At 45.6% G+C, this 25386-nt stretch overlaps 1 protein-coding gene across 1 annotated transcript in view; it reads left to right on the forward strand.

The window, feature by feature from the left end:
- Positions 1 to 25386, forward strand: part of RBPMS (RNA binding protein, mRNA processing factor) — a 143214-nt gene that overhangs the window by 86810 nt on the left and 31018 nt on the right. The window contains exons 6-7 of the mRNA XM_056848929.1: positions 922 to 984; positions 19560 to 19713. Of these exons, the coding sequence (XP_056704907.1) occupies positions 922 to 984; positions 19560 to 19713 (217 nt within the window). The remainder of the gene's footprint in view (positions 1 to 921; positions 985 to 19559; positions 19714 to 25386) is intronic.

A 25386-nucleotide genomic window follows, 5' to 3' on the forward strand; every position in this document is an offset into this window, starting at 1 on the left:
CTTGGGGGGGCCATGGAACCAGCCAAGTCATATGATTAGCTTTTTAAATAATGTTTGGGCTAGATTTTGTGTGTGTGAACCAGAGATCTTTCTTTGGTGGCCTTTGTTGATTCTTGCCAGACCTAGGGTTAGTTATCTAAGCTACCAGAACATATTTTTGTTAGTCTTTAAGGTGCTACTGGATTCTTGCCCTTATCTAGTATGTTCACCAGAGTTCATACTAATCATGGTTCGTTGTGGTGTCTGAACTGAGCAAGCATCACCCCTTGTGGCTTTGTGGTCCCAGGGACTGGGAGATATGTCTTCCCTCCTTGCAAGTGGGAAAGAGGCAAGAAGAAAGGGCTGTGGGGTTTATACATAAACCAAATGAGGATTTGTTACTTACGGTACCTTGGTTTCCAAAGTTCTTTGCCCAAACCATGATTTCTGAATGCATCCAAGAGCTGCCTTCAGATGCATTTAATTCACACTAAACAATGCCTTTGCTGATCCTATCATAACGTTGCAGCACACTCGTCCAACCAGATAACTTGTGGTTTGCCTCTTAAACAATTAACTGACCGAATAAATCTGCATATTATGAAATTGGCGCCTGCAATAGTGAATGAAAGGTAAGTTAACATACCACCGAATAAACAAAAAACCTGCTTATTGTTAAAATGAAAAAGCCGGCTTCAGTGTTTTTGTTTAATTACCTTTCACCACAAACAAAATTGCCTCGGACAACGGGTGCCTTGACCGTGAAGACCCCCTTGATGTAAATAGCCCTCCGCAGTTTAGTTGACTCAGCTGTTTGATCGGGGGATCAAAGTTGCAGCTGTAACAATAGAGCGCTCAGATCCTCTTTAAGTGCATGTCTCTCAATTATATCAGAGTTCTTGAGAAACCTCCATACTTCCTTTTCTCTCTCTTCTGTTCCAGCCGGTGGGCTTTGTTAGTTTTGACAGTCGCTCAGAAGCGGAAGCTGCGAAGAACGCTTTGAATGTAAGTACACCCTACACCACACTTGGAATACTGTATACAATTCTGGTCAACACACCTTGAAAAGTGTATTGCAGAGCTTGAGAAAGTACAGAAAAGAGCAACCAAAATGATAATGGGGCTAGAGCAACGTCCCTATGAGGAGCGGTTAAAACTCTTGGGGTTATTTGGCTTGGAAAGAAGGTGGTTAAGGGGAGATATGATGGAGGTCTATAAAATTATGCGTGGTATGGAGAGAGTGGACAGGGAGAAGCTTTTCTCCGTCATAATACTAGAACGCGGGGTCATCTGCTGAAGCTGGAGGGTGAGAGATTCAAAACAGATAAAAGGAAGTATTTCTTTACGCAACGCATAGTTAAATTGTGGAACTCCCTGCCCCAGGATGTGGTGATGGCTGCCAACTTGGAAGGCTTTAAGAGGGGAGTGGACATGTTCATGGAGGAGAGGGCTATTCATGGCTACTAGTCAAAATGGATGCTAGTTATGATGCATACCTATTTTCTCCAGGATCAGAGGAGTATGCCTAATATATTAGGTGCTGTGGAACACAGGCAGGCTAATGCTGCTACAGTCGTCTTGTTTGTGGGCTTCCTAGAGGTACCTGGTTGGCCACTGGTGTAGTGGTTAAGAACGGTAGTTTGGAGCGGTGGAGTCTGATCTGGAGAACCGGGTTTAATTCCCCACTCTTCCACATGAGTGGTGGAAGCTAATCTGGTGAACTGGATTTGTTTCCCCCCTCCTACACACAAAGCCAGCTGGGTGACCTTGGGCAAGTCATTCTCTCTCAGCCCCACCTACCTCGCAGGGTGTCTGTTGTGGGGAGGGGAAGGTGATTGTAAGCCGGTTTGATTCTCCCTTAAGTGGCAGAGAAAGTCGGCATATAAAAACCAACTCTTCTTCTTCCTCTTCCTCTTCTTCCTCCTCCCCCCTCTTCCCCCCTCCTCCTCCCTCCTCCTCCTCCTCTTGATAGGCCTTGGTCTGATCCAGCATGGCCTTTCTTATGTTCACCTGAGAAGGTATTGAATGGGTACGGCATGGAGCTACTTGAACAGTTGAATGATGTAACACAATTCTTGCCTTACTTGGGCAGCTGGAGACTGCTGGTTTGAAACTGCATCTTTGAAAACTCCCCCATGTAAAAAAGAAAATCTCCCTGCACGTAGAGAGCAGGAGCAGAAACTGAGCGAAGGGGAGGGGGTGCAAGGTGGACCTTTGTTTCCAGAGTCTTCCATTGTGTTTATGGAATAAGGCAGGTGGGCTGCAGTATAATGCTGGTTATGACCTTTAAAGCCCTTCATGAACTGGGACCCAGATATATGAAGATCTGTCTCCTTGCATATGTCTCTGTGCATCTGTGGGCCATCTCACCGCTTGGGGTGTCCCGTAGGGTTGCCAGGTCCCTCTTTGCCACCGGCAGGAGGTTTTTAGGACAGAGCCTGAGGAGGGCAGGGTTTGGGGAGGGGAGGGATTTCAATGCCGTAGAGTCCAATTGCCAAAGCGGCCATTTTCTCCAGGTGAACTGATCTCTATCGGCTGGAGATCAGTTGTAATAGCAGGAGATCTCCTGCTACTACCTGGCAGTTGGCAACCCCTTGTGTCTCGTCTGGCACCAACCAGAGCTCAGGCCCTTTCCATCATGGCTTCTGCTTTGCGGAAAGGGCTCCCTGAAGAGGGAAAGGGAGCCCCCTTCTTGGAAAAGCAGGGTCTAAATATTTCAATTGATCAATAAATAACATCCAGTTGTGATGGGACAACATTTCTCCTCGGCGCTGGCTAGGTCAGCGGTGGGAGCGAGAAATTTAGCCTCCCATCCGAGCGATACTTTTGAGTTTTGCACCTTCCCTTTCGCCGAAGGAATGGCTGACGTTCAGTCCAACGGGGCAAAAGAAAGCACGGCGGTAGAGGCAAAATCTGCCCATTTCCCCTTGCAGAGAATGACCTGACCCCCAACGAGAGGGGTTCTTGCAAGTGAATACTGGCGATCTGTGTCTGAGCCATCTGACAAGTGGCTAATTCACCTTTGGGTACGAACTCCCCTTCTGTGATTCAGGAGCAGGAATGTTTCCCTACATGCCCTTTCTAATTTTGATCTCGCTCTTTGTTTAGTGTCCCCCCCCCCACAACTGCCTGTGTTCCTTCAAGGTGGCATTAGCGAAGCAGATGTTGCCGTTTTGTGTTCTGCCAGTAAGATTCTCAGATATTGCAGGGTGCACGTAAAGTTCAGCCAAGTTTAGTGTACGTTTTCTCAACACCGACAACAAGACGGTTCTTTTTAAGCGTTCTGTGCAAGAACACGATGGCAATCGGTCGTTGTGAAATTTACTTCTCTAATTAAGAAAACAACAGCGCTCTACCCAAAGGGCGGAACAGTCTTTTTCTCTGGTAGGGCTGAGTAGAAGTTTTGGCCCCAGATTTTAGGGAGGGGGGAAAAATCAAGTGAAACTGACCGGCAGTTTTTTTGGCCTCTGCCCCGTGTGCTATCCAGAGACATTACCTGTAGACATTAGCAGGCTAAGCATGAGAAAGAAGAATGCGTTGGCAGACATAACTTAAAAAAGAACTTTACAAGCTTTTGCACGTCCAATATTGTACTTACTAAGGGAATTGCAAACCATTAAAGGGCATTGTTCAGAATTTAAAGGATAAGATTGAAGTTGATGTCTGTATCAGGCAAGGATAGTCTCTGTTTATTGATAGATTTAAGGCTAGTAATTTGCATTGCGGTATTAGAATGTAATGGATTAGTTATCACTCATTAAGTGCCTTTAACTATTTTCTAAAATATTGCACTCAGTAAGGCAATAGTAAACCATTATAGGGGACTACTAAGAGGTAGTTTCAGAATATAAAGGGTGAGATTGAAGTTGATGCTTGTATATATTGTAAAAGCTTGGACACAGACATGTATCTGTTCTTTTCCTCTTTATCCCTTTCTGTTTCTGTATCCCATTTTATAAAACAAAAATTATTAATAATAAAAACAGATTTTGCACGTCCACAAACTTGAGACGTTCACTGCTGCTGTTGGAAAGCCTTTCAGAAGAGCCGTGAGGAAACGTGGCTGCTTTACTTTGAGTTTCTAGGCCAGAGGTGTCGAACTCAATTGTTACGAGGGCCAGATACGACATAAATGTCACTTGGTCGTGCTGGGCCATGCCTCGCCAGCCCAGATCGAGAGTAGGGGGTGGCTGCCTTGGCAGGCTCGCGGGCCAGATTTGGCCCACGGGCCTTGTGTTTGACACCCGTGTTTTAGGCGGCAGCTTTCACTGTGCCCCCACAACACTATAGGGCTGCCAAATCCAGCCTGTCTTCTTTGTCCCATAAAACGTCATGAGAAAATCTCAGAATCACTCTTAACTGTATAACCCTGCCTTGGTTTCAGTGTCTTGGCCATAGGAACATAAGGAGCCCTGCTTGGTCTATACCACTGGTTCCCCACCAGGGATCCAAGGACCCCCAGGGGTCCGCGAGAACTAAATTAAGGTCCGCGAAACAAAGTTATAAACCCATAATAAATTAATATTTTCGATTAAAAGTTTTCTATTATAAAAATATATATTCAAATATTATTCTAAGTTTAATGTTTAATTAACAGTTATGATTCAAGTTTATTTTCAAATTCTCGGAATTTTTATTTTGGACCTTGGGGTCCCTGCACCGAACAAAAAAGTCCTAGTGGTCCCTGGTCAAAAAAAGGTTGGGAACCACTGGTCTATACCCTTCGCCCTTCTGTTTCCCATAGCAGCCAGGCAGATGCTTATGAGGAGCCAGTGCTCCAGCTGTTGTTTTCGTACTGCATTCTGGGTAACTGCGATCCCTCTGGAGCTTATCAAAGGTTCTTCTGTGAGAGAAGATCAGTGACAGCGGACAGATTTTCCTGAAAGAACGACTTCACCTATGTCCAATATTATTATTCTGCAGTGCAATTTTGCAGGAAACAGTTATGCATGTTCTAGGTTGCATTGTCAAGTTTGTGTGGGACCAAGGCAAAGCCCGAGGGGTTCTGGCAATGAACTGAGAATGCACTCTGGAACGTATCCTCGAATCCGCTGCAAGACACAGGGCTGCTCAGGAGAGGCAGATTGTGGGAATTGGGAGAGTGAAGACACTCAGTGTCAAAGAAGCAGACCTCTGGTAACAGAGCTGTGTTTTATTTATAGGAAGCTGCAAATAAGTAACTCATTGAGGAACCAAGGCAACCAGCTAACAGAGACAGAGATAGAGATAATTAACTAGGGCATAGCTAAGAGAACAACAACGCCAAATATGGTACGCAGGAACTAGAAGCCTTTGTCTATTGTTCTAAACCCCTCTGCAGAGAGGCAGTCTAGATGACGTGGTGTGCCAACCATCACCTGACTGCCCTAAGGCCTTGTGGGTAGGTGGTGGTATGCCAGCTCATCTATAGCAAGGCCTTGTGGCTATGGCGGTGGTGTGCCAGCTCGCCAATAAGCCAAAACCCTACATCTCCCCCTTTTTAGTTTTAAGCTGGTGATAAGCGTAATACATAGCACGGCGTTGAACATGCTCCCTGGAGAAAGCACACATATTGTAAAGACTAGGAAGACATTGGACAAAGCACCCCAATGCAATAAAACCAGTAATGATTCCAAGTAGTGCTAAAAAAGATGCTCGCAGCCACCCGAAGTCGGGTAGCCAGCTGGTCAACCAATCAAAAAGACCAGGAGCTCCGGAAGTAACAACATTGTCAGTGAGCATATGACGCAATTTTTCCAGCTCCTCTTCAATGGTTTTGTTGAGGTCATGGAATTTGACTTTGCAACCTGCCTGACCAACAATCTTACAAAACCCACCTTGTCGAGCCAGGAGAAAATCTAAGGCAAAACGTTGCTGTAAGGTGATTTGGTGCAATTCAGAAATTTCATGCTGCAGGTCTTGAATCAGGCGGCTTGTAGCATTGACAGTCATTTCTAACCTACAAGTGAGGCCTAAGATGGAATGGCGGTTTTCCTGGGCAATTATCCCTGGGTAGCTCCCCAGAAAAACACAAGATGATCATGACTGAGTTGACAGTCAGCTGAACAAAAACAGCAGCTAGGAAGTTCTCTGGGGTCACAGGCAGATTTTGCTTAGCCAACTCCTGCTGAGCTTGTTCAGACAAGTTTTTTAGGGCCCCCCAAGTGACAGGAGGGGTCGATCTGCAACGACCACGACGCCTCTCGGCCATAGGCTCAGAGTCCACCAACTGAAGGTTGAATTGAGGAATCGGGTTGGATTGAGGAATCAGGTTGGAGAGACCCTGATGCCACGCCATGGAGGTCAGGTCGAACGCAATGCGCAGGCACCCACAGAGGTCCGGTCGGCATTTGGACAGCAGCGTAGCCCCGGCCCCACGTGATGAGAGGCACCGGCCCGTGCCAATGGGGGTCGGGGAGACGGCGGTAGCGCACCAGGGGCTGTGGCAGCGGCTCGTCGGCCTGGAAGTGCCGCTGAGTCCTAGTAACAAATTTAGAATTAAAAGAGAGAAGGTTAAGATGGTTGAGCGTAAAGAGAGCCTGAGCTAAGAGGCTCTCTTTGTCCAAGAGGGAGAGGCCAACTCCCCCTTGTTTTTTCAATTTTTCAAGCATTCGCTTGAGAGTGCCATTGGCACGTTCCACGATGGCTTGGCCTGTGGAATTATATGGGATGCCAAAGGTATGGCGCACTTGCCACCGGTCACAAAAGGCAGCAAATGTGGAGGAACAATAGGCAGGGCCATTGTCCGTTTTAAGAGCAGATGGAACACCCATAACCGAAAAGGCACGAATTAAATGGGTGCAGACGTGCTTTACTTTTTCTCCTTTTTGGGGAGTAGCAAACAGGTAACCAGAATAGGTATCCACAACCACATGGAGATATTTCCAGGGAGCAAATGGAGGAAACTGAGTAACATCCATTTGCCACAATTGATTGGCTCCGAAACCACGAGGGTTTACACCAGTGGAAGGAAAAGAAGCCTGCCCAGAGCACTGAGGACATTGCTGAATGATGGCAGAGGCTTCTGCAAGGGGTAAATGAAATTGCTTCGCCAAAGCTTTGGCGTTTTGATGATGCATGGCATGACTCTCAATGGGAGAGAGAGCAGCATAGGAAACAAGGGAGTCAGCCCGTGCATGTCCTTCAGAGATAATGCCAGGAAAGGGCTGATGACTGCGGATATGAGCAACAAACAGTAAACCTGTACGCTTTGCTAATTGAGAGCGCAAAGCAATGAACAGACTTAGTAGATTGTCATCACAGGAAGGAGACACATAGCTTCCTTCAACCTGAGAAATAACATTACAAACATACAAACTGTCGGAAATGAGATTGACTGCATCATGGGAGAAAAGACCAATGGCAAGAACAGCAGCCGCCAGCTCAGAACATTGTGGCGACTGCTGGGGGGGTGTAAAACGACTGTTCCATTGGCCTGTGGAATCTTGCCATGTGACAACTCCCCGGGAGGGGGAGCCATCAGTAAAAAGGGTGATCCCAGTGACAGGGGTAACGGAAAGGATGCTTTGCAGCGGTAAAGGAAGCTGGGCTTGTATTTGGATTCTGGGATCTCGGGGCAAGTGGAAAAGCACCTGGCCATAAAATCCTGCCATGGCCATTTGAAGCTGATCATCTTGGGCTAGTGTCTGCTCCCAGGTAAGAGCAGTAAAGGGAACAACAATGCTATGTGGCTCAGAGCCAAACAGAGCCTTACAACGCAAGCGACCCTTGGCTAGTAAGCGGGCAATCATCATAGGAACCGTAGAGATGGTTGCACCTGCCGCATGAGCAAGGTACAGCCACTCCACGATGGCCACTTCACTCTCCTTTTGCTGATAGAGAATGGCACAGCACTGTCTTTGAGGCCTCCAGAGAGCCAAAAGTGGAGGACAATCAGGCAGTTGTCTATCTACCCACCGCTGTGCCATGCGCTCCCTCAACAACTGGAGCACCTGAAGCTCGGCAGCAGAGAGGGTGATGAGATCAGCAGGATCCCGGCCCCGTTTTAAGGCCGAAAAAAGTGGTGCCATATCATCTGTTGTAATTTTGTAATAGGGACGTATCCAATTAATGCTACCCAAATATTGTTGCAGCTGAACATAGGTAAGGACAGGGGGCAATGTCAATGTCGGAAAACAAGGGGCAGCATATGCAGAAAGGACCTTGTGACCCAAATACTTGAAAGGGGCTGAGAGCTGAATTTTTTCTGGGGCAATCACAAGGCCAAAAATAGCAAGATCAGCTGCAAGCTCCTGTTGCCAGTTTTCAGGTAACTGTGGAGCTGCTATCGCAGTGTCATCCATATAATGCAAAACTCGACAATGGGGAAACCGTTTTCGAAAAGGGTCAAGGGCCTGGGCCACAAAAAGCTGGCACAGGGTAGGGGAATTTAACATCCCCTGGGGGAGGACAGACCACTGAAATCGTTTAGTGGGTTGTTCACAATTCAAAGTTGGGACCGTGAAGGCAAAATATTTTTGATCCTGAGGCTGTAATGGAAGTGTGAAGAAGCAATCTGCAAGGTTAATGATAGCCATTTCCCAATTACGAGGGATCATGTTTGGATTGGGCAGGCCACACTGTAAGGCACCCATAGGTTCAATTATTTTATTGATGGCGCGCAAATCATGTAATAAACGCCATTTCCCAGTTTTCTTTTTGATGACGAACACTGGAGTGTTGTAAGGACTGGTGGAAGGAACCAAATGACCCTGTTGTAGCTGCTCTGCAACTAGGCGTTGCAAAGCTTCCAATTTTTCACCAGGCAGTGGCCATTGGTCGATCCACACATAGTCTTTTGAAAGCCATGATAAAGCAAGGGCACGAGGCTTAGTCATTAGTGACTAAAGTAGCCCCCAATTGAGACAAAAGGTCTCAGTCATTAGTGACTAAAGTAGCCCCCAATTGAGACAAAAGGTCTCATCCCCAAAGGTTGACTTTGAGTGGGACGACAATTGGAGTTACATACCCCACCTGCTGGTCAGTTGTGGTAGTGACAAGGAGAGGCCGAGCACTCTGCTGTGCCGGTGTGGAACCCCCCACCCCCCAGACAGCGGACGACCGTTCTAGAGGCCAGGAGGGGTCCCAATCCTGAGGGGTGATCACAGAAACATCAGCTCCAGTATCAAGGAGACCTTTTAATTTTTTACCTTGGACCTTATACTCACGAATTGGTTTCTGATGCCAGATGTTCTCAGTGACCAAGGCAATCTGTAAGAAATCAGAAGAAAAATCCCCCTTGTCCACCTCCGAGTGAGGGAGTGGGACAAGGTGCGCACAGGAAGCACCTTCCTTTAAATCCAAAGGAAGAGCGCTCCAACACTGCAAAACAACAGGTAAATTGTCCTGGACCACAACCTTGTCTGGGTGCACGTTGATCCCCTGTTGCTGGGCTGCACAGGTAGGTAGGGCCAGGTATGTGCCAGGAGGGGCCTCAGCACGCATTGAAACGAGGGCAACCTCTCCAGGGAGGGTTTGCTGAACTGTTTGTGCAACATATAGGCAAAAACCAGATGACTCCTTTGGACCAGGGCTGGAGCGACGCCCGGGATTCAGTTTCCCTGAACCACAGAAGGGCCAGAAGTGGAGCGACATTGATTGGCCCAATGGTAACCTTTGTTGCATTTTGGGCATTTTTGTGAGGGTCTGTTCCCCTTAGCAGTAGAAGTGGCAGCACCGCCCCCTCGGTAGGCTCCCCCACCGGGGGCGCGGCACTCACTCCGAAAGTGACCAGGCTTTTGGCAGTTAAAACAGTTCCCGGTTGAGCGGGGGCGCGCTCCGCCCTTCCCTCTAAGGGCGGCGGCCAGAAGATTCATTTCATAGGTTTTGGACCCAACATCTGCACAAGCCTGAAGCATTTCAGCGAGTGTATAACCTGGGCGGTGAACAATTTGTTGCGGAACTCGCTTGCAATCACCATTGGCATTTTCATAGGCTGATTTTAGCAACAGCTCAGTTTGGGCAATGGTGTTGTCAAGCTGCCTGGAGATAGCAGTTTTTAGTCGATCCACGAACCTTGCATAGGATTCATTAGGACTTTGTTTGATGGCAGCAAAAGATTTAGTGGGTGTCCCAGTGGTAGGGACTCTACGGAGCGCTCGCAGAATGCAGGCATTGGTGGCTGCCAAAGCTGCATCAGTGAGTTGCATTTGTGCCTGCAAATCAGCGAAAGCCCCAGCCCCGTAAATTTGTTCAGCAGTGACGTTGGCTGTGGCGATGAGCTGTGCCGCAGCACGAAACTCACTGTCCCAGACGACATACTGAGAAGGGCTGAGAATCATACGCATCAGATCTTTCCAATCTTGTGGCAGCATAGAGTATCCAGTACTTACCCCCTCAATCATACCCTGAAAATAGGTAGACTGAAGGCCATTCTCCTTTATGGCTTTGTTTAGTTCTCTTAAAACAGAATAGGGCAGCGGAGCCCACTGTAGGACTTCGCGGCCATCGTCCTGCTCCCCCCGAGTTAGGGGGTAGAAAGCAGGGGGTTCCCCCTCCCACTCTTCGGAAAGATCCAGGCTACCATGTCGAGCAGCCTGGACTGCCAACGCCACTTTTGATCAAGGCAGTGGACAAGCGGGAGAAGGGGGCATGGGAGCCGTAGATGAGGCTGCGGGAGCCGTAGATGAGGCTGCGGGAGCCAAAGACGAGGCTGCAGGGAGGAGAGCTGGATAGGGGGGCGGTATCACCTCCGTAGCAGGTTTTAAGAGCGGGTTGTCCGCAGCGGTCAACACGCAGACAGCCCGATAAACCTTTTGCCAGGCAAGAATAAAGTGCACTGGTGCACGGGGCTCACCCTTCAATTCCCTTCCTATTTTTTCCCAGTCTCCTGGTTTGAGAGTGCCTTCCTGGGGATACCAGGAACACTGACAATCAATCTCCCGAAGGAGATCCTTAAGGTCTGTTGTCGACACTGAATCCCCGCCACACTGTCTCACCAATTGGCGAAGTTCTTCAGCATGCTTTACCTGTTCTGTAGATAATGTTTCACCCATACTTACCAGGGAGCCGTAGCTGCGTGAGTACTCAAAGACTTTTCCAGTCGTGGTAAGCGGGCTCCGGTGAAGCGCGGATTACGTCGGGGTCACCAGATGTGGGAATTGGGAGAGTGAAGACAAAGGACTCAGTGTCATAGAAGCAGACCTCTGGTAACAGAGCTTTTATTTATAGGAGTGTTTTATTTATAGGAAGCTGCAAATAAGTAACTCATTGAGGAACCAAGGCAACCAGCTAACAGAGACAGAGACAGAGATAATTAACTAGGGCATAGCTAAGAGAACAACAACGCCAAATATGGTGCGCAGGAACTAGAAGCCTTTGTCTATTGTTCTAAACCCCTCTGCAGAGAGGCAGTCTAGATGACGTGGTGTGCCAACCATCACCTGACTGCCCTAAGGCCTTGTGGGTAGGTGGTGGTATGCCAGCTCACCTATAGCAAGGCCTTGTGGCTATGGCGGTGGTGTGCTAGCCGCCAATAAGCCAAAACCCTACAGCAGATAAATTTATGTAGAAAGGTTTCCCTGAAGGATGTGAACTTTGAAACTACCATGCTGGAGAGTTTCAGAGGGTAGCTGTTGGTCTACACTACAACAGAGTTGAGCCCAGTAGCACCTTAGAGACCGGCAAGATTTGTGGGGTGTAAGCATCTGAGAGAAGAAGAAGAAGTTGGTTTTTATATGCTGACTTTCTCTACCACTTAAGGAAGGATCAAACCGGCTCACAATCACCTTCCCCTCCCCACAACAGACACCCTGTGAGGTAGGTGGGGCTGAGAGAGCTATGACTAGCCCAAGGTCCCCCAGCTGGCTTCATATGTGTAGGAGTGGGGGGGGGAAATCCAGTTCACCAGATTAGCGTCCGCCGCTCATGTAGAGGAGCGGGGGATCAAACCCGGTTCTCCATATTAGAGTCCACCGCTCCAAACTACCGTAACTGAATGTGGGGGTCGCAAAAATTTTGCTTTTGTCTTTAATAAATGGTAAAATTATATGTATACCAAAGAATTCTTTTACAATACAATAAAATTATAAAATACAATAAAACACAATAAAATAAAATAAAATTCTTTATGATTTAGTATCAGCAAATGTTTGATTTGTATACCTATTTCCGGGGTCGCATAAAAATTTCTCGGGCAAAAAGTGGTTGCGAGTGGGAAAAGTTTAAGAAGCCCTGCTCTAGAGCGTGACCAAGGAACAGTCTTCTGTATATAGATGTCCCATCTTGGCTTGGGCTAAAACACGTCTCACTAATATTGAACAAGATGTGTATTGCAGAAAAATGGTACCCGTCCTGTAGGATGGTTCAAGTCCTGATGTCCTTGACTTAGAGCCCCTTCACAATTTTGTCTTAATGTGGTTTTTATGTGTTGGTGCCCCGGATCCATGTAAAGCAATGTGGGTGTGTTTATGAACTGTATGTAAAGGCCCCTTCCCTTTCGAATGGCACTACTTTTTCTGGTGCTGCAGCTTTTTTAAAAAAATGGTTCCAACTTTTTCACTATACCAGTATAGCGATACAGCACATTAAAAAGAAAGGGGGATGCGAACATGCTGGAAAGGGGCAGGAAAATGAAAAGGCAGCCGTTTCAGAAGTGGCACAGACATTTCAAACAGTACTTTGCAGTGAATCAGAAATGCACAGAACACTTGAAGAATAGGAGAAAGGGTTTTTTTGGGGGGGGAGAAACAGCTCTTCCCTGCATTGCAAATGGGTTTTGTGCGAAAAGGATAAAAACACAACCTATTAGCAATCAACAGCCTAAACGGTTGTGTCTTAAATGGCATACAAAAATCCATTTGCAACCAGCAGCCAACATGGTTTATAAAGGCAGTGTGAAATAGCCCTTAACTGTTTTCACGGAAGCACATGCTGTCCCATTGATAGCTTCCACAGAACTTATTATGTGCAAGATTGTTAACATGGAATCTTGTGCTAGAATTAACTGGGGGTTTGTGTGCGTTATTAGGGATGAAATGCGCTGTGGTGTTGGGAGTACCAGAATTGTACCATCCATGGGGTGTGTATGTGATTTCATGGAGAGTCTCGCAAATGGTTGCCCCCAAATTCTACTATGTTTGCCTTCACAGAGATTGCACTAAAACAGGGCCGGATCTGGTGTTGAGTAGCATAGCCTAGTTGTATCTTGCCTGAAATTACTTGTCCATTGATGAAATGTGAATTCTGGATTATTACATCACATTTTCTAGAAAGAACGGCCACGCCAGTACAAGCAGGCATAGATTTGTTTGTCCTGTCAAACGCTTTTGAATGTCTGCAAATTAGCCTATATTTGTCTCTGTTGCAGGTTTGCATAACCAGGGATGTTTCCTTCTAAACAAATAGTATGTGAAAGTAACCTGGATTTTGGAATACATCATGAAAATAAAGTACTCTTGCATATATTTGCTGTTGCTTTATATAGTTTTGCTTATGCAGTCGAGGAGAAGGAGCTACTCAGCAGGGAGGAGCCTCAGTTCGCCTCTGTTCAAAAGGCTCTTCTGTCTGCAATCCACCCGCAGCTTCTGAGGTTCTTTCAAGACTGATGTTTCAGCCTTAAGGACTAGAAGCTTGCTTAAAAAAAAAAAACAGAGAGGCTCTGGTTCTCATGATGTTAAGTGCTGTGTCTAACACTTACACACCCTATGAGAGCCAGCGTGGGGTAGTGGTTAAGAGCGGTGGTTTGGAGCGGTGGAGTCTGATCTGGAGAACCAGGTTTGATTCCCTGCTCCTCCACATGCGTGGCGGAGGCTAATCTGGTGAACCGGGTTCCCCACTCCTACTCACAAAGCCGGGTGACCTTGGGCTAGTCACACTCTCTCAGCCCCACTTACCTCACAGGGTGTCTGTTGTAGGGAGGGGAAGGGAAGGTGATGGTAAGCCGGTTTGATTCTTCCTTAAGTGGTAGAGCAAGTCTTCTTCTTCTTCTCCTTCTCCTCCTCCTCCTCCTTCTTCTCCTTCTCCTTCTCCTCCTCCTCACTTAGGGTGTACTCTCTGTATTGTATACTTGCACTGATTGTGTGTGTGTATGGGGGGGAGTAGCCTGTTTCAACCAGTTATCATTAACCGATTGTTAATGCTTATCATTAGATAGCCTGCTTATCAAAAGCATGCGAATGCTTATCAACAGAACATCAAAATTAGGCCACCCATAGATAAGTTATGGGTTTCTGAATAATTGGAGGTCCTCCCAGGTGTGCAGAAAAATATGATCCTGTGGATTGGCAATGAAGACAATAGACAACCCTCATAGACAACCTGATGACACCTGAATATGCGGATTGCAGCAAGGAATATTGAGTATATTGAGGAAATATTGAGGGAGTATTGAGTATCAGTCCTGCTTGACACAGATGGGAGAATGAGGTGGTAGAATTGTGAGGTGCTAAGATATGTTGTGCTGTTGCGGGGGGGGGGAGTAACATTTTAATGCCGCCCCCATGTAGCAGTTGCCTGCAACCAAAAATTAGCATATGAATGATTGCATGAAGGTGTGGGTAGGGCCAGAATACTCAAGCTTGTTCTCCCTTCCTTGTGTGTTCAGTCCACACGCAGGGCTGTCATCTGTATTGGGCTAGTGTTGATAATCATCACTTGGTAGGCTTCGTGAAAATTTGTTTGATTTGCAGTTACAGAAGTTCATTGCACTGATCTTCATGAAGATATTGATGAGTATAGAAGGCTATCACAGCTGCAGCTGTTTTACGAAGAAAACGGAGCAGATGGGATAACTAAAATATGCATGAAAGTCACTTGATAGCTTTTTAAAACTTGCCCATTGATACGTGAGTTTTTTGCAACAAAAAATGAGATGTTTGAATCAATGTAAAGGGTACAAATTGTCATTCTGCAAGCAGGTGATGAACACGCACGTGTGAGTTTACACTCTGGGATGGGGAGAATAGAGTACTGCCAATCTGCAGGCCATGTGAAGAAGTAATAAGACTGCATCTGAGCATATGAAGAAGGAAATCAGTAAGAGAAATTCCCCGAGTCCTCGTACACCTGGGGGTTCGGGGGAAACATTTCCAGTCAAAGCTGTAAAGGCTTAGGAAAAACAAATGTGATGCGTTTTATGTTTTAGCAGTGAAACGAGTTTAGGTTTGGAGATTTCTGGACATCTTACATCTCAGTTTCCATGGCAGAAGGTGAAACTTGAACCACACACAAAAAAAGGGGGGGGGAACCAAATTGAACTCAACCAAAATGCTGATTCCAAACAGAAGAGGTTGAACTAAAAAATGCTAAAATTACAAATATATAAATTTTAATAAGGTGCACAGTCAAGTTAAAAACACAAGGCCTATAACATAGGCAAGTCCTTCACAGTCAATACATACATATAAACTCATACACATGCGATGTACTTGACCTAGTATATTGTTCTAGTATATAAGGAATAAATAACTTTACAGGAAGTTTCATTATACCAGAAGAGCTTTTATGCATTTTTCTGCTGTGCATTATGACACTATTATATTATTAGGATGTGTACTAGATTACAATTCTATGACTGACCACTGTGTGTGTTAAATGCCATCAAGTTGCTTCCGACTCATGGCGACCCTATGAATCAATGTCCTCCAAAATATCCTATCTTTGACAGCCTTGCTCAGGTAAACTGAGGGCTGTGGCTTCCTTTATTGAGTCAATCCATCTCTTGTTGGGTCTTCCTCTGACCACTAAGGAAGGCCTTTTTCAGGCCGAAACGCGTTTGGTCATTATTGGGTCCTACTTTGGTCAATGCAAGCTTGAACATTGCATGTGTATGAGTTTATATGTATGTATTGACTGTGAAAGACTTCCCTATGTTATAGGCCTTATGTTTTTAACTTGACTGTGCACCTTATTAAAATTTATATATTTGTAATTTTAGCATTTTTTTAGCTCAACCTCTTCTGTTTGGAAGAAAGGTGGAACTTCCCATTTAAAGAGATTTTTTTCAGAGTGAGGGAGAGTTGTTTTCCAAGCTATCTACGCGTACCGAGTTAATCTCATTATTAATGAACCTCCAAAGAAAACTCGGTTGAGTTCAGGGAGTAATCGTTTCAGATTTGGATAAAAGCATTCAGTAAGAGTTTTGGCTTCTCCCTCTGTTTTTGTATCTTCATTTTTATGTACAGTGTCGTTTTGGCTCTGCTAATCTCCAGGGATAAGAGCCGAGCAGGATACAGACTGCCTTATATGGTGCCGATACTAAAGATGTTTTAGGAATGTGACTTGCACTAAAGCCTATGGCCCCAGATTTTGCTGCCAAACAAATTAGGTCATTTAAACGGCTACGGTTTTAAAACGGCGCTGGAACTTTTAATTTGGAACATAAAAGTGGTGTTATTTTTGTTGAATGGCTCAGACTCCTAGGGAGTTTATTTGTATTTTTTTTCCCTGGGTTTGGACTGTTCTTGCCTGCTTCCAAGTACAGTCTTTTCCCATGGAAATTAACTAGAGAAACGCTGACTGGGGAAAGACCCGCTAGAGATCAGCCCGTACCTCTGCTTGGGGTAGGGTTGCCAACTCCAGACTGAGAAATTCCTGGAGATTTGGGGGTGAAGCTTGGGGAAGGTGGAGCTCAGGGAAGGGAGGGACTTCAGCAGGGTATGATGGCATCGCGTCCATCCTCCAGCACAACGATTTTCTCCAGGGAAAACCTGTCTCTGGTAGCCTTAATTTGGGGCTTATTAAAAGAGGTGATATGATAAACCATCTTCAAGTACTTGAAGGGCTGTCATATAGAGGAGGGTGCCGAGTTGTTTTCTGTTGCCCCAGAAGGTCGGACCAGAACCAACGGGTTGAAATTAAATCAAAAGAGTTTCCATCCAGACATTAGGAAGAATTTTCTAACAGTCAGAGCGGTTCCTCAGTGGAACAGGCTTCCTCGGGAGGTGGTAAGCTCTCCTTCCCTGGAGGTTTTTAAGAAGAGGTTAGATGGCCATCTGTCAGCAATACTGATTCTATGTCCTTAAGCAGATGATGAGAGGGAGGGCATCTTGGTCATCTTCGGGGCATGGAGTAGGGGTCACTGGGGGTGTGGGGGGAGGTAGTTGAGAATTCCCTGCATTGTGCCGGGGGTTGGACTAGATGACCCTGGTGGTCCCTTCCAACTCTATGATTCTAGGTAATAGTGGAGAGCCAGCGTGGTGTAGTGGTTAAGAAGGGTATCTGGTGGGTTCTATAGCTTGGAACCCTCTACAGCTCAACCGCCCTGAGCCCTGCTTGACGGGGAATTGAATAAATAAATAAATAAAATGAGACTTGGAATAGGCAGGCCTTGGCACGTGTGTTGATCAGTGGCACACACAAGACCATTTTGCACAGTTTGCCAGGCTGGCTCTTTGCCCAACCCCTGCAGCGCAGTGCCACCAGGGCTTGCAGCGTGGAAGGAGATAGGGGGTGTGTCTTATGCCTGACCCTGCCTCCTGGACCTGTGCAGCTGCCTGCCAGGTCTGTGGTGAGACCCTGAGGTGCCGACAGAGCCAAGAGAAAGATTTACAATTGTGCATTTCCCGTAGAGTTTCCAGTGATTCCTAGAGTGACCCAGTGTTGCTTCCAGGTGTCCCTGGAAGTGACCTCATGACGTGTGCAACGGCGCCGCCCCCCCCACATCTCCACCCCAAAGCTCCCCCACGTCCTGACAATCCAAGTAGTATCTTTGACGTTTTCACCGGGGTCCCCTTACCACTCATTGCTGTAACCCAGAGACTTGATCCCGAGTTCCTCCAGGATGTTGGGACACCACCTTAAGCTTGGGTAGCTTGGATCTTCGCCTTGAATCTTGTTTCTTTTTCTTCCCATTATGGTAACTTAACACTCAAAGCCTTATTGTCCTTAATTCTTCGCCACCTCAATGGGCCTAGATTTTTGCCTCTAGCTTATTTAGGCATTGGAAAGCCTAGACGACAGGGTTGTATGTGTTTTTAATTAAAAACGAGAGCGGAGCGTTCTTAATTTATTGTCTCCCCCCCTACGCACATACACAAGCTATCTAAATATTTCATTTTTCAAGACTCCTCCTGAGTGCTTTCATTTTCATAGCTCTCTTTGTTTATCTGCCTCCCTTTTCTTATTAGTTGAATCCCTATCATAAGCCTGTGCCCCTCTCTTGTCCATGCCAAGCGCTAATATCCCGCGGAAAGCTCTGAGACACAACTTATGGGCACTGTGTTAGATCCGCACACTGCTTTTGTGTCATGTTGCACTGTTGCTGATGGCAGTAACTGGCCAGATCAGTGTCTCTCCCTCCCACCCACCCCAAGATAGAAGGTAAATCTCCATAAGTATTTTTGATGAAAATATTGATCATACTGCAGAGATCAGCTAATTGCTAGGTTTAAATTAGCAGTAAAGGACCTCACAGGAGCTCCGTGGCGCAGAGTGGTAAGCTGCAGTACTGCAGTCCAAGCTCAGCTCACAACCCAAGTTCGATCCCGACGGAAGTCGGTTTCAGGTAGCCGGCTCAAGGTTGACTCAGCCTTCCATCCTTCCGAGGTCGGCAAAATGAGTACTCAGCTTGCTGGGGGTAAAGGGAAGATGACTGGGGAAGGCAGTGGCAAACTACCCCGTAATCAAAGTCTGCCTCGTAAACATCGGGATGTGGCGTCACCCCATGGGTCAGGAATGATCCAGTGCTTGCACAGGGGACCTTTACCTTTTTAAAGGCCCTCACAGGACTTGGTAGCTCCTGGCCCGGAATATCAAGCTGAAACTGATGTACATGGAATATTATGCTTCTATGAAGATGGTTTTTTTGTTTTGTTTTAAGATTGCATTGACTTACATTGTGTAATCTGCCTTCTCAATGAGAAAGGCGGACTATAAAAATAACATACAGAAATACAATAATTTTTAATTTTTTTTATGTTCCCAAATATTAATGTGCATTTGAAAACTTACCACTTCGGCGCTAGACAGCAGGAATAGTTGGGCCATTTCACTGCAGGCTAAGATGTCTAATTTCTTCAGCCGTGCTGTATAGAACTTGATCTGGAAGCTCTTTATATTGACAAACTCTCTGAATCGCTTTTCAACTTATAGGAATCCTCCTTGAATTGTATGAATGCACAGGGTGAGGTCTGTGACCTGGGTTTGTTAGAGAATGTTCCTTCTTGAAGTTTGGGAAGTACTGTTTCTGTTAATGCAGCCTAAAAAATTCATTAGCTTTTAGTGCTTCAGCATCTCGCAGGAGGCGCACGCTTCACGTCTGATCCATTATAAAAGCCAGCTGGATCTTATCTGCTAGGTGTGCAGTTGGTTCTTCTCTGTGTCCTTTTACAATTTTCTTTTTGTTGTCTTTGCCAGCTTCTCTTGTTTGGTTAATCTTCAGTGCGCTCAGAATCCCATGTTTTTTTCCCCTTACAGTGAATCCCAACTACTCTGTCTATTGAACTGTTTTCATTGACGAAGCAGCCTTGTATTTTTCATCCAGTGTTTCTCCACATTTAAGAGATTTCATATTTCTCAGGAGAATGTCACGTCCCTGGTTCTGAACTAGTTTGCTTTGTATAACACTGTGTGCAGTCAGTTTATTACCACCTGCCCTTTGGGGAGGGTTGGGTTTGAATAGAGAATTGACGTTATCTTTTTTTTCTTTTCTCCTTCTGCAAAAGGGAATTCGCTTTGACCCAGAAATCCCTCAGACGCTCCGGCTAGAGTTTGCTAAGGCCAACACGAAGATGGCTAAGAGCAAATTAGTGGGAACGCCCAATCCAAGCGCTCCAGCTGCCCCCAACACTGTACCTCAGTTCATTACCAGGGACCCATGTAAGTGTGTGTGGGTTTACGTTGTAAATAAGCAAAGGTATGTGCCTCTCGAGAGCAGAGTCTTCAGGAAACAGAAGGACGTTGTGTGTCGTTTCTTTTCAAACGTCAGTAGTTTAAGCACTTCATTTTCGTACTGTTTGCACCGCCAATTCAGAGAGGGAATCCACTGTTGCTGAATACCTGTTGGATGGGTTCATGGACCATTTAGTCCTCCCCCCCCTCCCACATCCAGGGGCAATCCAAAATTGTAGAGCATGTGTTAATACCAGGCCACATCCACCCTTGCGAAGAAGCGCTTCCTGCTCTCTCAATTGCCAGCACAAGTCTTTCTCCTTCTCTCCCTGGGGAGAGAACGAGGCATGCGCAACAATAAATGGTGTCCCTCCCATCACCTTGCTTTTCCTTACCGCCATTTCAGGTCGGGGTGGGGTGAGTGAGAGGTGAGCAGGCGATAGAATGGATTTGAGAGAAAGCGAGGAGAACGAAGACGCCTTCCCACAGGGTCGGGTCTGCGGAAGAGCGCATGGAGCTGCTGCCGAGCATGGCTTCTAAACCATTCAGTCTCCAGTGCTTTCTCAATTCAATCCTGCTGCAAATTAGTTGCCACCCAAGGGTCTGAGGCTCCAGTCTTTTAAGTTCTGATGAGGGAAAGAAAGCTTTTTGTTAGTAAGACGGTCTGAAAGCAGATTAGCGTGAGAAAATGGGAAGCTGTATAAATGTTTGAAATCGCAGGGAATATTAATTATTGACACGGCATGCTGTGTGACAAGCGAAAGGTTTCGAGGCCAGAAAGAAATGTGCTGTTACATTCGTGAATTGCACTACCTTATCTGTAGGGCATAGATCCTATTTATTTATTCATATTTATTTCATCATCATCATCATCATCATCATTCCTTTATTGGCATACAAACACAATTCAGAAGGTTACAAAAGGAATGGAAATATTAAAAAGTGCCCTTTATGGTGTGGTTAAAAGACGGTTACGTTGAGAGGTACAGTTCGTTGATGCCGCCATCTAATTAGCTGTTTGGCGGGCTTTTAAAAGAAACTTTAAAAACTGTGCCACCGTCTCCAATATTTGGGGCGAACGATTGTTCAATAAATAGAGAACGTTAAAAAAATCTGAGACGTTCAGTCTGTTTACCAACAGGGGGCTTAGTCATTCATTACGAGATTTTGTGTAGAAACTGCAATAAAATAAAATGTGAGCAACTTTTTCTATATAATTATTGTCACAAGGGCAAAGCCTGTCAGGCAGAGGAATTTTCCGAAATCTGCCTCTGAGTAGCGCAGATGGCAAAACATTAAATCTGGCCAGAGAGATAGCTCTACGTTGAGATGGATCACACAGGTGAGATAAGTATGGAGAGGACTGGTAAACGTCAAAGGGTACCCCTAAATTTAATAGGGAGCATGTTTTATTAGCAGCACTATTTAGATTATATTTGTTTATACTTCACACTTATAGCCCGCCCTCATTCCCGGCAAGCCGGGCTCAGGGCGGGTCACAACATAAATCATAAAAACATAAGTTCAAAAATACATTTAAAACTACATTCTTCATAAAATGCAGTAAAACAAGATGGCATTCATTAGTGAACAGATAACAAATAGCAGCCACTGGAAAACCTGGTCAGGCAGTGAAACCACTATAAACAAAGTTGGTGTGGGGAGGATGGGGAGGCCCGCAACAATGACAAATGGAAAAACTTTCAGCTGCCCTCACTTATAAGCCTGGCGGAACAGTTCCTTTTTGCAGGGCCTGCTGATGTCACTAGGGAGTCTGTTCCACCAAGCTGGGGCCGGGGCCGAAAAGGCCCTGCCTTATCGAGGACAACCACACACTCATCGGGCTGGGGACCACCAGTAGATTGTTATTCATTGAGCGTAAAGCTCTCCAACCCACCAGCTCCTCCAGAAATGTGTAACGAAACGTTGTTATAACAGTTAATTTAGCATGACCTGAGACATGTGGGCCCTATTTAGATAATAGTCACTAACAGAGCCAGCGTGGTGTAGTGGTTAAGAATGGTGGTTTGCCCTCCCACCGTATATTTTTTTTTAAGGTTTGAGTTGGCTTGAATCTAGGCCTGGCTATAAACTCACCTGAGCCAGGACTGATAAGAAAGCCAACTGACAGGGACAAAATAATGCTTTAAAAAAATGAACAAAAACAAAGTTTATTCAGAAAAACACATAAGCTGAGCCTGGCCTTGGCCGGGGATGGGTGGAATATAAAAACAAACAAACAAATAACTATTAACAATCGCCCAGGAGTTTTGGGTTGTTAGGTGGGGGGACCCTCTCTGAGGCAGGTGCGTAATACGTAAGTACAACAGTTTGTTGGAACTAAAATGACCCACTCAACCCATCAAACTCTGATCAGGCTGCAATCCCAAGAGCACTTTCCTGGGAGTAAGCCCCATTTGTTAAAATGGGACTTACTTCTGCATAGACCTGCTTAGGCTTGCTCTCTCTCTCTTACCCAGATAAGGAACCTTAATCAGAGATCTGATATCTCTACAGATCTTTTAATTCCCACTCCTGTTAACGTAACTCTTGTTATCCCACTCCCAACGTCAATCTCTCAACCCTCCAAAACCCAAGTGACCCTAACATTTTGCCAGCCCACAGTTCCTATTGGCTGTTTCAAAGCACTGCTCTGATTGGTTCTTGTGTGATTAGGGTACATTGCTTTGCTCTACCTGTCCCTGAAGGTAGCACCTGCCTCTTCACAGGTGCTTAACTATGACCTGTGACTGCCGCTATAATGTCCAGCCAGGCTCTCTGTCCTAAGATTTGATAATGCATACATCTTAATTTTTTTGCCATTAATTGTATGTCTTTATATCAACTGGCACCTGTTTTAGAATTATTCATTTCAGTTTTTAATTTCAGGAATCCTTCATCTAATTACATTTATTAGTGTGTGGTGTGTTTGCTTTTAAAACAATAAAATTCTGCAGGCAAGCCGGAGGATTTTCCCATTGTTAAAAATATGGCTCTTTACTATCCCCTTGATCCTGTAATAAGAGCCCCATGGTGCAGAGTGGTAAGTGGCAGTACTGCAGTCAAAAGCTCTACTCACGACCTGTGTTTAAATATTGCAAGCCAGCTTGTACTCCTGTGTAAGCAGATGCAATTTATTGAGAGTATTTTGTTTTTTTGCAGGGGGTAGGTAAAAACGTCCTAGAGAGAAAAGTAACCTTTATTGCGTAAAAATTATTTTATATTTTCCCAAGGTTAAGTAGCTTGAAAAGCACAGGAAATGTAAAACTTCTGGGATATATAATTTTGGAAGAGAGTATACGGAACAAATTGAGTGATGGTCATTTCTGGAAAACTGGGGGTGGATGATAGGTTTTGCTTCTGCAGTGTACCCTGATTTCTTTTCCCTTTCCCTTTTGCCAATAAAAGCTCTATGATACATCGATCTTGAGCAGTAACTAGTTGTTATTAATCACTTAACACCCAGTAGACAAAAGGAGTAAAAATTCTTTTGCAACTGCTAGAGTTCTTTTGTATCTCTGTCAGCGAGTAGATATATGATTAAGTCATAAGAATATATATCAGAACGAATTGGCAAACACGGTGAAAATATAATGCCTCCAGAGATTAGCATACAAAAGACACTCCGAAAGAATATGTGCAATCATGTCCATCTTACCTAAGTAACGGGCAGATTTATTCTGAATAAGATAAACATATGAACCTTCATAACTGCCGAGGAGTGGGCGTTTAGTCTGGCCAGGATGAACACTCTTAAAGGGCGTTGGGATGGTTTCTTTTTCTGGTATTGTCTGTGATTATTAACCTGATCTTGCAGGTTGCTGTGGTGCTTCAGAAATCTGTGATACCTGTCTTCTCAGGTGACAGTGGGAGAGAGAAAACAAGTGCACCCACCATATAAGACGATAGGACCATCACACCGTTTTCTCTCTTAATAACCAGTGTCTGTCTCTAGCATGCTCACATGGTGTGGCATCATAACATGGGGGGAATGCTTCCTGATCTCACACTGCTGACTTTATAGTTGAGCCAGCATGGTGCAGTAGTTAACAGCGGTGGTTTGGAGCGGTGGACTTTAATCTGGAGAACCGGGTTTGATTCCCCACTCCTCCACGTGCGCAGCGGGCGCTAATCTGGTGAATCAGGTTGGTTTCCCCACTCCTACACACGAAACCAGCTGGGTGACCTTGGGCTAGTCACAGCTCGGTTAGAGCTCTCTCAGCCCCACCGACCTCACAGGGTGTCTGTTGTTGGGAGGGGAAGGGAAGGTGACTGTAAGCCGGTTTGAGTCTCCCTTAAGTGGTAGAGAAAGTCGGCATATAAAAACCAACCCTCCTTCTTTTCTAAAACAAGCTCTAAACAAATAAATGACAATTGAGCACGAGAGCTAAAAATAGTTGGGAAGGAATACGATGAATCACAATTACATTGTCTGATAACACCAGCAGATAAAAAGTTTCCCCCCAAAACTTGATTTTGCTCGAATGGGTGCATGACATTCTGCAGACATGAAAGGGCCTCTTGGCTTTACATTCTTACCGATTTCCTCCTGTCTCGTATCTCTTGGGGGAAGGTTAGGGTGCTCCGTACGTCTCTAAAGGGCTGTTGCTCTCTCCCCAAGAATGACCACAAACCTTAGGAATGAACGGTAGAAGAGGGAGGGCTGTTTGTATTAGCTCTGGCCAATTTTTTTTTTTTTACAGTTTATCTTATTTTAAAATCAACAGCACGAACATGTAATCTGCACTGTAATTAAAGTCCGTCCCCTGCCAGCTTGGCTGAGATGTTAACTCCCGCGGCCGTCAGCCCTGAATGTTTTCTGCCATTGTGTTTCAGAATAGGGGACGGAAAGGATTGTTAAATGTGCCATGAATCAGGGCGGAGAAGGGCCCTGACCGGAGGCTGACTCCAGCCTTTTGTGGGCCTAAGGCAAGAGGCCTGCAACGTGCTGTCTCCCCTTGTATACAGGGGGAGTCGCCTTTCTTCCCCCTACATGGGGGTACCACCACCTCCGCCGTTACTAGTGGCAGCTTCGCGCTGCTACTGTGGAGTGGCGGCAGCCAGGAGGAGGGCAATAATAATAATAACAAGAACAACAACAATAATAAAAACCTGGGGGAATCTGAGGAGGAGCTATTACTTTACTTTGCAAGCTACTACTTTACATTGTAAGCCAGTATCCAGGGCTGGATTAAGACCTTTAGAGGCGCTAAGCACTGAAAAGATTTGGGTGCCCCCATATATATGTCATTCAAAACATAAACAATAATAAACCATCAAATACAATTTTTATTTTTTGAAATGAAACAAAACTTACAGTAAGATGGAAAATAATGTTTATTTTTGAAGAGGGGCCGTGGTAGAGCATCTGCTTGGCATGCAGAAGGTCCCAGGTTCAATCCCCGGCATCTCCAGTTAAAAAGGGACTAGGCAAGTAGGTGATGTGGAAGACCTCCGCCTGAGACCTTGGAGAGCTGCTGCCGGTCTGAGTAGACAATACTGACTTTGATGGACTAAGGGTCTGATTCAGTATAAGGCAACTTCATGTGTTCATGTGTTATTATTTTTCCCGTGAGACACGGTCCTGAGAAAAGCAAGATTTGAGTCCAGTGGCACCTTAAAGGCCAACAAGATTTCCAAGATATAAGCTTTCGAGAGTCA

The sequence above is a fragment of the Euleptes europaea genome, chromosome 4, assembly GCF_029931775.1.
Source record: "Euleptes europaea isolate rEulEur1 chromosome 4, rEulEur1.hap1, whole genome shotgun sequence".
Taxonomy (NCBI): Eukaryota; Metazoa; Chordata; class Lepidosauria; order Squamata; family Sphaerodactylidae; genus Euleptes; species Euleptes europaea.